General features: G+C 40.5%; 1 protein-coding gene across 1 annotated transcript in view; it reads right to left on the reverse strand.

The window, feature by feature from the left end:
• The window catches only part of LOC311054720 (uncharacterized protein), a gene marked incomplete at its 3' end in the record, with an annotated part of 43260 nt that overhangs the window by 17334 nt on the left and 13000 nt on the right, over nt 1–12926 (reverse strand). Inside the window, exons 20-31 of the mRNA XM_084070723.1 lie at nt 10759–10856; nt 10601–10638; nt 10485–10506; nt 9875–9881; nt 7849–7946; nt 7691–7728; nt 7575–7596; nt 6960–6966; nt 4934–5031; nt 4660–4681; nt 2026–2123; nt 1752–1773 (exon numbers count right to left, since the gene is read on the reverse strand). Coding sequence (XP_083926849.1) covers nt 1752–1773; nt 2026–2123; nt 4660–4681; nt 4934–5031; nt 6960–6966; nt 7575–7596; nt 7691–7728; nt 7849–7946; nt 9875–9881; nt 10485–10506; nt 10601–10638; nt 10759–10856 — 570 coding nt within the window. The remainder of the gene's footprint in view (nt 1–1751; nt 1774–2025; nt 2124–4659; nt 4682–4933; nt 5032–6959; nt 6967–7574; nt 7597–7690; nt 7729–7848; nt 7947–9874; nt 9882–10484; nt 10507–10600; nt 10639–10758; nt 10857–12926) is intronic.

The raw sequence follows: 12926 nt of genomic DNA on the forward strand, positions 1-12926 counted from the left end.
CATTTTACTTGTCATGATCATTTCTGTCAGCTATGGAATGTGCAATTTGTTTAGTTTGTCTATTTTAGAACAAAAAGGACAAGCACCTTCTGTGTCATTTCGGCTCAAATAGGCTGCAAGGAAGTTTGAGTAGATCATCTGTAGCTTTTGCCTGTCGAGAGCTGGTTGATGACCCAGAGCAGCCACTCTGCAAAGGTAAACAGGTATGAATACAAGATACAAAGTACACACATAGTAAGCATATGGATGGAAAAAGCGCTAAGCACCCAATGTAATTACACTCACAGAATCTGGTAGGTTTCACAGCTAAAGTCTTTGGTGCTGAGACAAGACAGAAACTCTCCAGATGCATGGGGGAGGAAAGGCTTAAGATTGTTTTGAAACCACTTCCGTATAAAGTGCGTATCTTTCAGCTCTTGTGGAGTAAACTGATCGACAGTGACCTCCCTGAGCACATCAAGCACAAGAGGTATGGATGGACCTTTGGGCAGGAAAGTCTGTGGACAGAAACAAAATCTCTTCATGAGGTTTTATTGACAATGTTCAAATGCATTGACCTGTTATTGTTTTAGGTGTTTAGCATATGAACCTACATAAATGTTGTCTGGCTAATATATATCCTACATACATGCAGCATGCATACATTAAGCGTAAGCATATACACACACAAACGTGTTTGCGTGCACACAAGCACGGGTGTGCGTGTGCTTGTCAGGATGGGGGGAGCCATTGTCTTTACCGTGTTTGAAAGCATTTGAAGAGCATCTCCAAGATTTGCAGAGAATTTGGTGAAGAACAGTTTCCACATTTCTTTGGTGTAGCTCATGTTGTCAGACAGTTTGCACTCTATGAGCATTGACAGCTGCTCTGGACTGAGCTTGAATTGCTGAAATAACAGAAACATTCATGAAATCAAACAGCTTTAGATGAATTATGTCTGTACAAACAGTGCAGCCTTTTAACGCTATTCAGTCAGCTTGGCCCATCCCACAGTGCAACATGCAATAATGTGTCGGCATGGTTGTGTTTTTGTCTTTTTGTTTGTTTTAACTTGCAAGAGGAGACGTTGACATTTTGATGTTCTACACTGTAAGATGGATTTGAGATCAGGAATTTAATAAAACCACTAATCCGGCATCTTACCAGACAACTTGTTAAGCAACAAAACACAAAAACATATTTGCTGGGAGAGTGTAAGAGCTACCTGAGGCAGGCATGCATAGTGTTGAATGCTGAAATTGCAGATGGAATCGGTCATATTTCCGCCCAAGTAACTTTCCAAGGCAGTGCTGTGAAATAGAGCCAAAGTATTTAAGAATGAGCAATCTGGGAACCCATCGTCAAATAAAAAGGAAAAACAGCGCCCCCCAGGGTTTTTCACTAGTAGCGCCGCTGTGAATCTGTTCTTGAGAGATTAAAGAATGAGTCTATTGGGCTCCAAAAGTTTATATTGTATTCACAGTGTTGTGAGTTTGAGTCTGATTCTTGACAGCTATCGTATAGTCCTCTCTTTCTCATATCTCTCTTCTACTCAAGAGTTGAAATGCTATCAACTTAGAAACGATGCATCTGCATGGATGAGTATGCATGTACATGTCAAATCGTGACGGAAATCAGGGGACACTCACCTATTGACACCACTGCACATTTGGCTCTCTGTAAGAGAGTGAGTTTGATTAATTTCAGAATTGTCTCCAATGAGAAGAAGCAAAGAGAGAAAAGGTTGCTAGTAAACATTAAGCTATACTCACCGTTGGCTGAGGTCACTTTGCACTGGGAACAAGACAAAAACGAATATCATTAGCACAGAGTCTCCTTTGACTAAACTCTTCAAATGACACAAGGACAAATATAAGTATTCGCTCACCTTTATTACCCCAATTTGTGGCTGAATCCCTTGGCAACCTGAACAGAAAGCGTCAACACAAACTTAAGCACATAGATGTCAAAACATGTAGCACAACTATGCTTGCTTGCATTCATTGAGATATTAGATAATACTTAAATCCCTGTACTGTAACTCACCTTTAGGGAGAATGCTCATCAGTTGGTCCTTGATGGCCATAATGAATGCAGCCAGTTGAGGTTGGGCTGAAGAAATGACCATGTCTAAGTTTTGGAAGCTGATGGCAAAGGAGAGGGGAAGCCATGAGTGAGGAAGACATGAACACAAGATATCAAGCACAAGCAACAACTCAATTAAACGATAAAGAATGAGTAACAACACAACTTCACTTACATGGTACTGTATGACTCGCAACTAAGGTTTGCCTGGAAATGCAAATGAGAAAAACAGGATACAGTTACGGTATTTTAAGAATATCTTGCTAAACGCCTATATTACGTTAAAGCATTTGGATATTTACCCCTCCGGCATTTGTTTCCAGGTAAATGAGGAAGTCTTTGAATCTGGTGCCATTGCCCAGGTGATTAAAGACAATGTTGATGATGTACACTGTATTTGCAGTGTTAGGCTTCAGTACCACTTCTCCTATCTGCTGTGGAGAGAAAGCTGGCAGAACTTCCACCTATGTTGAGAATAGACAATGCACACACAGTAGTGTTACTCCTTATTTTTGGAAGTACAGCATCATTGTCATCAACGTGAAAACAAATACAGCAGTAGCAAACAAAAACTGTAGCATTTACAGTACCTATATTTTAGAATACACAAGCCAGTTTACTTCCGCAGTATTACGTCTATTTTATAACACAGTAAAATCAGTGGTCTTGAAGTGGTACCTACCACTGAGACATTTGTCTGGAGTTGCATGACATCAGCGAGGGGTACAAAGGAGATAAAAGGCCCAAAGACCAATTGTAGCCAGTAGGTGACGCTGATTGAATTGTCGACACAACCGGGAACTGAAATAAACAATGAACGCGTTTGAAGACTTTGCAAATAGGTCATTTTACTTGTCATGATCATTTCTGTCAGCTATGGAATGTGCAATTTGTTTAGTTTGTCTATTTTAGAACAAAAATGACAAGCACCTTCTGTGTCATTTCGGCTCAAATAGGCTGCAAGGAAGTTTGAGTAGATCATCTGTAGCTTTTGCCTGTCGAGAGCTGGTTGATGACCCAGAGCAGCCACTCTGCAAAGGTAAACAGGTATGAATACGAGATACAAAGTACACACATAGTAAGCATATGGATGGAAAAAGCGCTAAGCACCCAATGTAATTACACTCACAGAATCTGGTAGGTTTCACAGCTAAAGTCTTTGGTGCTGAGACAAGACAGAAACTCTCCAGATGCATGGGGGAGGAAAGGCTTAAGATTGTTTTGAAACCACTTCCGTATAAAGTGCGTATCTTTCAGCTCTTGTGGAGTAAACTGATCGACAGTGACCTCCCTGAGCACATCAAGCACAAGAGGTATGGATGGACCTTTGGGCAGGAAAGTCTGTGGACAGAAACAAAATCTCTTCATGAGGTTTTATTGACAATGTTCAAATGCATTGACCTGTTATTGTTTTAGGTGTTTAGCATATGAACCTACATAAATGTTGTCTGGCTAATATATATCCTACATACATGCAGCATGCATACATTAAGCGTAAGCATATACACACACAAACGTGTTTGCGTGCACACAAGCACAGGTGTGCGTGTGCTTGTCAGGATGGGGGGAGCCATTGTCTTTACCGTGTTTGAAAGCATTTGAAGAGCATCTCCAAGATTTGCAGAGAATTTGGTGAAGAACAGTTTCCACATTTCTTTGGTGTAGCTCATGTTGTCAGACAGTTTGCACTCTATGAGCATTGACAGCTGCTCTGGACTGAGCTTGAATTGCTGAAATAACAGAAACATTCATGAAATCAAACAGCTTTAGATGAATTATGTCTGTACAAACAGTGCAGCCTTTTAACGCTATTCAGTCAGCTTGGCCCATCCCACAGTGCAACATGCAATAATGTGTCGGCATGGTTGTGTTTTTGTCTTTTTGTTTGTTTTAACTTGCAAGAGAAGACGTTGACATTTTGATGTTCTACACTGTAAGATGGATTTGAGATCAGGAATTTAATAAAACCACTAATCCGGCATCTTACCAGACAACTTGTTAAGCAACAAAACACAAAAACATCTTTGCTGGGAGAGTGTAAGAGCTACCTGAGGCAGGCATGCATAGTGTTGAATGCTGAAATTGCAGATGGAATCGGTCATATTTCCGCCCAAGTAGCTTTCCAAGGCAGTGCTGTGAAATAGAGGCAAAGTATTTAAGAATGAGCAATCTGGGAACCCATCGTCAAATAAAAAGGAAAAACAGCGCCCCCCAGGGTTTTTCACTAGTAGCGCCGCTGTGAATCTGTTCTTGAGAGATTAAAGAATGAGTCTATTGGGCTCCAAAAGTTTATATTGTATTCACAGTGTTGTGAGTTTGAGTCTGATTCTTGACAGCTATCGTATAGTCCTCTCTTTCTCATATCTCTCTTCTACTCAAGAGTTGAAATGCTATCAACTTAGAAACGATGCATCTGCATGGATGAGTATGCATGTACATGTCAAATCGTGACGGAAATCAGGGGACACTCACCTATTGACACCACTGCACATTTGGCTCTCTGTAAGAGAGTGAGTTTGATTAATTTCAGAATTGTCTCCAATGAGAAGAAGCAAAGAGAGAAAAGGTTGCTAGTAAACATTAAGCTATACTCACCGTTGGCTGAGGTCACTTTGCACTGGGAACAAGACAAAAACGAATATCATTAGCACAGAGTCTCCTTTGACTAAACTCTTCAAATGACACAAGGACAAATATAAGTATTCGCTCACCTTTATTACCCCAATTTGTGGCTGAATCCCTTGGCAACCTGAACAGAAAGCGTCAACACAAACTTAAGCACATAGATGTCAAAACATGTAGCACAACTATGCTTGCTTGCATTCATTGAGATATTAGATAATACTTAAATCCCTGTACTGTAACTCACCTTTAGGGAGAATGCTCATCAGTTGGTCCTTGATGGCCATAATGAATGCAGCCAGTTGAGGTTGGGCTGAAGAAATGACCATGTCTAAGTTTTGGAAGCTGATGGCAAAGGAGAGGGGAAGCCATGAGTGAGGAAGACATGAACACAAGATATCAAGCACAAGCAACAACTCAATTAAACGATAAAGAATGAGTAACAACACAACTTCACTTACATGGTACTGTATGACTCGCAACTAAGGTTTGCCTGGAAATGCAAATGAGAAAAACAGGATACAGTTACGGTATTTTAAGACAATCTTGCTAAACGCCTATATTACGTTAAAGCATTTGGATATTTACCCCTCCGGCATTTGTTTCCAGGTAAATGAGGAAGTCTTTGAATCTGGTGCCATTGCCCAGGTGATTAAAGACAATGTTGATGATGTACACTGTATTTGCAGTGTTAGGCTTCAGTACCACTTCTCCTATCTGCTGTGGAGAGAAAGCTGGCAGAACTTCCACCTATGTTGAGAATAGACAATGCACACACAGTAGTGTTACTCCTTATTTTTGGAAGTACAGCATCATTGTCATCAACGTGAAAACAAATACAGCAGTAGCAAACAAAAACTGTAGCATTTACAGTACCTATATTTTAGAATACACAAGCCAGTTTACTTCCGCAGTAGTACGTCTATTTTATAACACAGTAAGATCAGTGGTCTTGAAGTGGTACCTACCACTGAGACATTTGTCTGGAGTTGCATGACATCAGTGATGGGTACAAAGGAGATAAAAGGCCCAAAGACCAATTGTAGCCAGTAGGTGACGCTGATTGAATTGTCGACACAACCGGGAACTGAAATAAACAATGAACGCATTTGAAGACTTTGCAAATAGTTCATTTTACTTGTCATGATCATTTCTGTCAGCTATGGAATGTGCAATTTGTTTAGTTTGTCTATTTTAGAACAAATAGGACAAGCACCTTCTGTGTCATTTCGGCTCAAATAGGCTGCAAGGAAGTTGGAGTAGATCATCTGTAGCTTTTGCCTGTCGAGAGCTGGTTGATGACCCAGAGCAGCCACTCTGCAAAGGTAAACAGGTATGAATACGAGATACAAAGTACACACATAGTAAGCATATGGATGGAAAAAGCGCTAAGCACCCAATGTAATTACACTCACAGAATCTGGTAGGTTTCACAGCTAAAGTCTTTGGTGCTGAGACAAGACAGAAACTCTCCAGATGCATGGGGGAGGAAAGGCTTAAGATTGTTTTGAAACCACTTCCGTATAAAGTGCGTATCTTTCAGCTCTTGTGGAGTAAACTGATCGACAGTGACCTCCCTGAGTACATCAAGCACAAGAGGTATGGATGGACCTTTGGGCAGGAAAGTCTGTGGACAGAAACAAAATCTCTTCATGAGGTTTTATTGACAATGTTCAAATGCATTGACCTGTTATTGTTTTAGGTGTTTAGTATATGAACCTACATAAATGTTGTCTGGCTAATATATATCCTACATACATGCAGCATGCATACATTAAGCGTAAGCATATACACACACAAACGCGTTTGCGTGCACACAAGCACGGGTGTGCGTGTGCTTTTCAGGATGGGGGGAGCCATTGTCTTTACCGTGTTTGAAAGCATTTGAAGAGCATCTCCAAGATTTGCAGAGAATTTGGTGAAGAACAGTTTCCACATTTCTTTGGTGTAGCTCATGTTGTCAGACAGTTTGCACTCTATGAGCATTGACAGCTGCTCTGGACTGAGCTTGAATTGCTGAAATAACAGAAACATTCATGAAATCAAACAGCTTTAGATGAATTATGTCTGTACAAACAGTGCAGCCTTTTAACGCTATTCAGTCAGCTTGGCCCATCCCACAGTGCAACATGCAATAATGTGTCGGCATGGTTGTGTTTTTGTCTTTTTGTTTGTTTTAACTTGCAAGAGAAGACGTTGACATTTTGATGTTCTACACTGTAAGATGGATTTGAGATCAGGAATTTAATAAAACCACTAATCCGGCATCTTACCAGACAACTTGTTAAGCAACAAAACACAAAAACATCTTTACTGGGAGAGTGTAAGAGCTACCTGAGGCAGGCATGCATATTGTTGAATGCTGAAATTGCAGATGGAATCGGTCATATTTCCGCCCAAGTAGCTTTCCAGGGCAGTGCTGTGAAATAGAGGCAAAGTATTTAAGAATGAGCAATCTGGGAACCCATCGTCAAATAAAAAGGAAAAACAGCGCCCTCCAGTGTTTTTCACTAGTAGCGCCGCTCTGAATCTGTTCTTGAGAGATTAAAGAATGAGTCTATTGGGCTCCAAAAGTTTATATTGTATTCACAGTGTTGTGAGTTTGAGTCTGATTCTTGACAGCTATCGTATAGTCCTCTCTTTCTCATATCTCTCTTCTACTCAAGAGTTGAAATGCTATCAACTTAGAAACGATGCATCTGCATGGATGAGTATGCATGTACTGTACATGTCAAATCGTGACGGAAATCAGGGGACACTCACCTATTGACACCACTGCACATTTGGCTCTCTGTAAGAGAGTGAGTTTGATTAATTTCAGAATTGTCTCCAATGAGAAGCAAAGAGAGAAAAGGTTGCTAGTAAACATTAAGCTACAGTATACTCACCGTTGGCTGAGGTCACTTTGCACTGGGAACAAGACAAAAACGAATATCATTAGCACAGAGTCTCCTTTGACTAAACTCTTCAAATGACACAAGGACAAATATAAGTATTCGCTCACCTTTATTACCCCAATTTGTGGCTGAATCCCTTGGCAACCTGAACAGAAAGCGTCAACACAAACTTAAGCACATAGATGTCAAAACATGTAGCACAACTATGCTTGCTTGCATTCATTGAGATATTAGATAATGCTTAAATCCCTGTACTGTAACTCACCTTTAGGGAGAATGCTCATCAGTTGGTCCTTGATGGCCATAATGAATGCAGCCAGTTGAGGTTGGGCTGAAGAAATGACCATGTCTAAGTTTTGGAAGCTGATGGCAAAGGAGAGGGGAAGCCATGAGTGAGGAAGACATGAACACAAGATATCAAGCACAAGCAACAACTCAATTAAACGATAAAGAATGAGTTACAACACAACTTCACTTACATGGTACTGTATGACTCGCAACTAAGGTTTGCCTGGAAATGCAAATGAGAAAAACAGGATACAGTTACGGTATTTTAAGACAATCTTGCTAAACGCCTATATTACGTTAAAGCATTTGGATATTTACCCCTCCGGCATTTGTTTCCAGGTAAATGAGGAAGTCTTTGAATCTGGTGCCATTGCCCAGGTGATTAAAGACAATGTTGATGATGTACACTGTATTTGCAGTGTTAGGCTTCAGTACCACTTCTCCTATCTGCTGTGGAGAGAAAGCTGGCAGAACTTCCACCTATGTTGAGAATAGACAATGCACACACAGTAGTGTTACTCCTTATTTTTGGAAGTACAGCATCATTGTCATCAACGTGAAAACAAATACAGCAGTAGCAAACAAAAACTGTAGCATTTACAGTACCTATATTTTAGAATACACAAGCCAGTTTACTTCCGCAGTAGTACGTCTATTTTATAACACAGTAAAATCAGTGGTCTTGAAGTGGTACCTACCACTGAGACATTTGTCTGGAGTTGCATGACATCAGTGATGGGTACAAAGGAGATAAAAGGCCCAAAGACCAATTGTAGCCAGTAGGTGACGCTGATTGAATTGTCGACACAACCGGGAACTGAAATAAACAATGAACGCATTTGAAGACTTTGCAAATAGTTCATTTTACTTGTCATGATCATTTCTGTCAGCTATGGAATGTGCAATTTGTTTAGTTTGTCTATTTTAGAACAAAAAGGACAAGCACCTTCTGTGTCATTTCGGCTCAAATAGGCTGCAAGGAAGTTGGAGTAGATCATCTGTAGCTTTTGCCTGTCGAGAGCTGGTTGATGACCCAGAGCAGCCACTCTGCAAAGGTAAACAGGTATGAATACGAGATACAAAGTACACACATAGTAAGCATATGGATGGAAAAAGCGCTAAGCACCCAATGTAATTACACTCACAGAATCTGGTAGGTTTCACAGCTAAAGTCTTTGGTGCTGAGACAAGACAGAAACTCTCCAGATGCATGGGGGAGGAAAGGCTTAAGATTGTTTTGAAACCACTTCCGTATAAAGTGCGTATCTTTCAGCTCTTGTGGAGTAAACTGATCGACAGTGACCTCCCTGAGTACATCAAGCACAAAAGGTATGGATGGACCTTTGGGCAGGAAAGTCTGTGGACAGAAACAAAATCTCTTCATGAGGTTTTATTGACAATGTTCAAATGCATTGACCTGTTATTGTTTTAGGTGTTTAGTATATGAACCTACATAAATGTTGTCTGGCTAATATATATCCTACATACATGCAGCATGCATACATTAAGCGTAAGCATATACACACACAAACGCGTTTGCGTGCACACAAGCACGGGTGTGCGTGTGCTTTTCAGGATGGGGGGAGCCATTGTCTTTACCGTGTTTGAAAGCATTTGAAGAGCATCTCCAAGATTTGCAGAGAATTTGGTGAAGAACAGTTTCCACATTTCTTTGGTGTAGCTCATGTTGTCAGACAGTTTGCACTCTATGAGCATTGACAGCTGCTCTGGACTGAGCTTGAATTGCTGAAATAACAGAAACATTCATGAAATCAAACAGCTTTAGATGAATTATGTCTGTACAAACAGTGCAGCCTTTTAACGCTATTCAGTCAGCTTGGCCCATCCCACAGTGCAACATGTAATAATGTGTCGGCATGGTTGTGTTTTTGTCTTTTTGTTTGTTTTAACTTGCAAGAGAAGACGTTGACATTTTGATGTTCTACACTGTAAGATGGATTTGAGATCAGGAATTTAATAAAACCACTAATCCGGCATCTTACCAGACAACTTGTTAAGCAACAAAACACAAAAACATCTTTACTGGGAGAGTGTAAGAGCTACCTGAGGCAGGCATGCATATTGTTGAATGCTGAAATTGCAGATGGAATCGGTCATATTTCCGCCCAAGTAGCTTTCCAGGGCAGTGCTGTGAAATAGAGGCAAAGTATTTAAGAATGAGCAATCTGGGAACCCATCGTCAAATAAAAAGGAAAAACAGCGCCCTCCAGTGTTTTTCACTAGTAGCGCCGCTCTGAATCTGTTCTTGAGAGATTAAAGAATGAGTCTATTGGGCTCCAAAAGTTTATATTGTATTCACAGTGTTGTGAGTTTGAGTCTGATTCTTGACAGCTATCGTATAGTCCTCTCTTTCTCATATCTCTCTTCTACTCAAGAGTTGAAATGCTATCAACTTAGAAACGATGCATCTGCATGGATGAGTATGCATGTACTGTACATGTCAAATCGTGACGGAAATCAGGGGACACTCACCTATTGACACCACTGCACATTTGGCTCTCTGTAAGAGAGTGAGTTTGATTAATTGCAGAATTGTCTCCAATGAGAAGCAAAGAGAGAAAAGGTTGCTAGTAAACATTAAGCTATACTCACCGTTGGCTGAGGTCACTTTGCACTGGGAACAAGACAAAAACGAATATCATTAGCACAGAGTCTCCTTTGACTAAACTCTTCAAATGACACAAGGACAAATATAAGTATTCGCTCACCTTTATTACCCCAATTTGTGGCTGAATCCCTTGGCAACCTGAACAGAAAGCGTCAACACAAACTTAAGCACATAGATGTCAAAACATGTAGCACAACTATGCTTGCTTGCATTCATTGAGATATTAGATAATACTTAAATCCCTGTACTGTAACTCACCTTTAGGGAGAATGCTCATCAGTTGGTCCTTGATGGCCATAATGAATGCAGCCAGTTGAGGTTGGGCTGAAGAAATGACCATGTCTAAGTTTTGGAAGCTGATGGCAAAGGAGAGGGGAAGCCATGAGTGAGGAAGACATGAACACAAGATATCAAGCACAAGCAACAACTCAATTAAACGATAAAGAATGAGTTACAACACAACTTCACTTACATGGTACTGTATGACTCGCAACTAAGGTTTGCCTGGAAATGCAAATGAGAAAAACAGGATACAGTTACGGTATTTTAAGACAATCTTGCTAAACGCCTATATTACGTTAAAGCATTTGGATATTTACCCCTCCGGCATTTGTTTCCAGGTAAATGAGGAAGTCTTTGAATCTGGTGCCATTGCCCAGGTGATTAAAGACAATGTTGATGATGTACACTGTATTTGCAGTGTTAGGCTTCAGTACCACTTCTCCTATCTGCTGTGGAGAGAAAGCTGGCAGAACTTCCACCTATGTTGAGAATAGACAATGCACACACAGTAGTGTTACTCCTTATTTTTGGAAGTACAGCATCATTGTCATCAACGTGAAAACAAATACAGCAGTAGCAAACAAAAACTGTAGCATTTACAGTACCTATATTTTAGAATACACAAGCCAGTTTACTTCCGCAGTAGTACGTCTATTTTATAACACAGTAAAATCAGTGGTCTTGAAGTGGTACCTACCACTGAGACATTTGTCTGGAGTTGCATGACATCAGTGATGGGTACAAAGGAGATAAAAGGCCCAAAGACCAATTGTAGCCAGTAGGTGACGCTGATTGAATTGTCGACACAACCGGGAACTGAAATAAACAATGAACGCATTTGAAGACTTTGCAAATAGTTCATTTTACTTGTCATGATCATTTCTGTCAGCTATGGAATGTGCAATTTGTTTAGTTTGTCTATTTTAGAACAAAAAGGACAAGCACCTTCTGTGTCATTTCGGCTCAAATAGGCTGCAAGGAAGTTGGAGTAGATCATCTGTAGCTTTTGCCTGTCGAGAGCTGGTTGATGACCCAGAGCAGCCACTCTGCAAAGGTAAACAGGTATGAATACGAGATACAAAGTACACACATAGTAAGCATATGGATGGAAAAAGCGCTAAGCACCCAATGTAATTACACTCACAGAATCTGGTAGGTTTCACAGCTAAAGTCTTTGGTGCTGAGACAAGACAGAAACTCTCCAGATGCATGGGGGAGGAAAGGCTTAAGATTGTTTTGAAACCACTTCCGTATAAAGTGCGTATCTTTCAGCTCTTGTGGAGTAAACTGATCGACAGTGACCTCCCTGAGTACATCAAGCACAAGAGGTATGGATGGACCTTTGGGCAGGAAAGTCTGTGGACAGAAACAAAATCTCTTCATGAGGTTTTATTGACAATGTTCAAATGCATTGACCTGTTATTGTTTTAGGTGTTTAGTATATGAACCTACATAAATGTTGTCTGGCTAATATATATCCTACATACATGCAGCATGCATACATTAAGCGTAAGCATATACACACACAAACGCGTTTGCGTGCACACAAGCACGGGTGTGCGTGTGCTTTTCAGGATGGGGGGAGCCATTGTCTTTACCGTGTTTGAAAGCATTTGAAGAGCATCTCCAAGATTTGCAGAGAATTTGGTGAAGAACAGTTTCCACATTTCTTTGGTGTAGCTCATGTTGTCAGACAGTTTGCACTCTATGAGCATTGACAGCTGCTCTGGACTGAGCTTGAATTGCTGAAATAACAGAAACATTCATGAAATCAAACAGCTTTAGATGAATTATGTCTGTACAAACAGTGCAGCCTTTTAACGCTATTCAGTCAGCTTGGCCCATCCCACAGTGCAACATGCAATAATGTGTCGGCATGGTTGTGTTTTTGTCTTTTTGTTTGTTTTAACTTGCAAGAGAAGACGTTGACATTTTGATGTTCTACACTGTAAGATGGATTTGAGATCAGGAATTTAATAAAACCACTAATCCGGCATCTTACCAGACAACTTGTTAAGCAACAAAACACAAAAACATCTTTACTGGGAGAGTGTAAGAGCTACCTGAGGCAGGCATGCATATTGTTGAATGCTGAAATTGCAGATGGAATCGGTCATATTTCCGCCCAAGTAGCTTTCCAGGGC

The sequence above is a fragment of the Gymnoscopelus microlampas genome, assembly GCF_963454915.1.
Source record: "Gymnoscopelus microlampas genome assembly, chromosome: 11".
Taxonomy (NCBI): domain Eukaryota; kingdom Metazoa; phylum Chordata; class Actinopteri; order Myctophiformes; family Myctophidae; genus Gymnoscopelus; species Gymnoscopelus microlampas.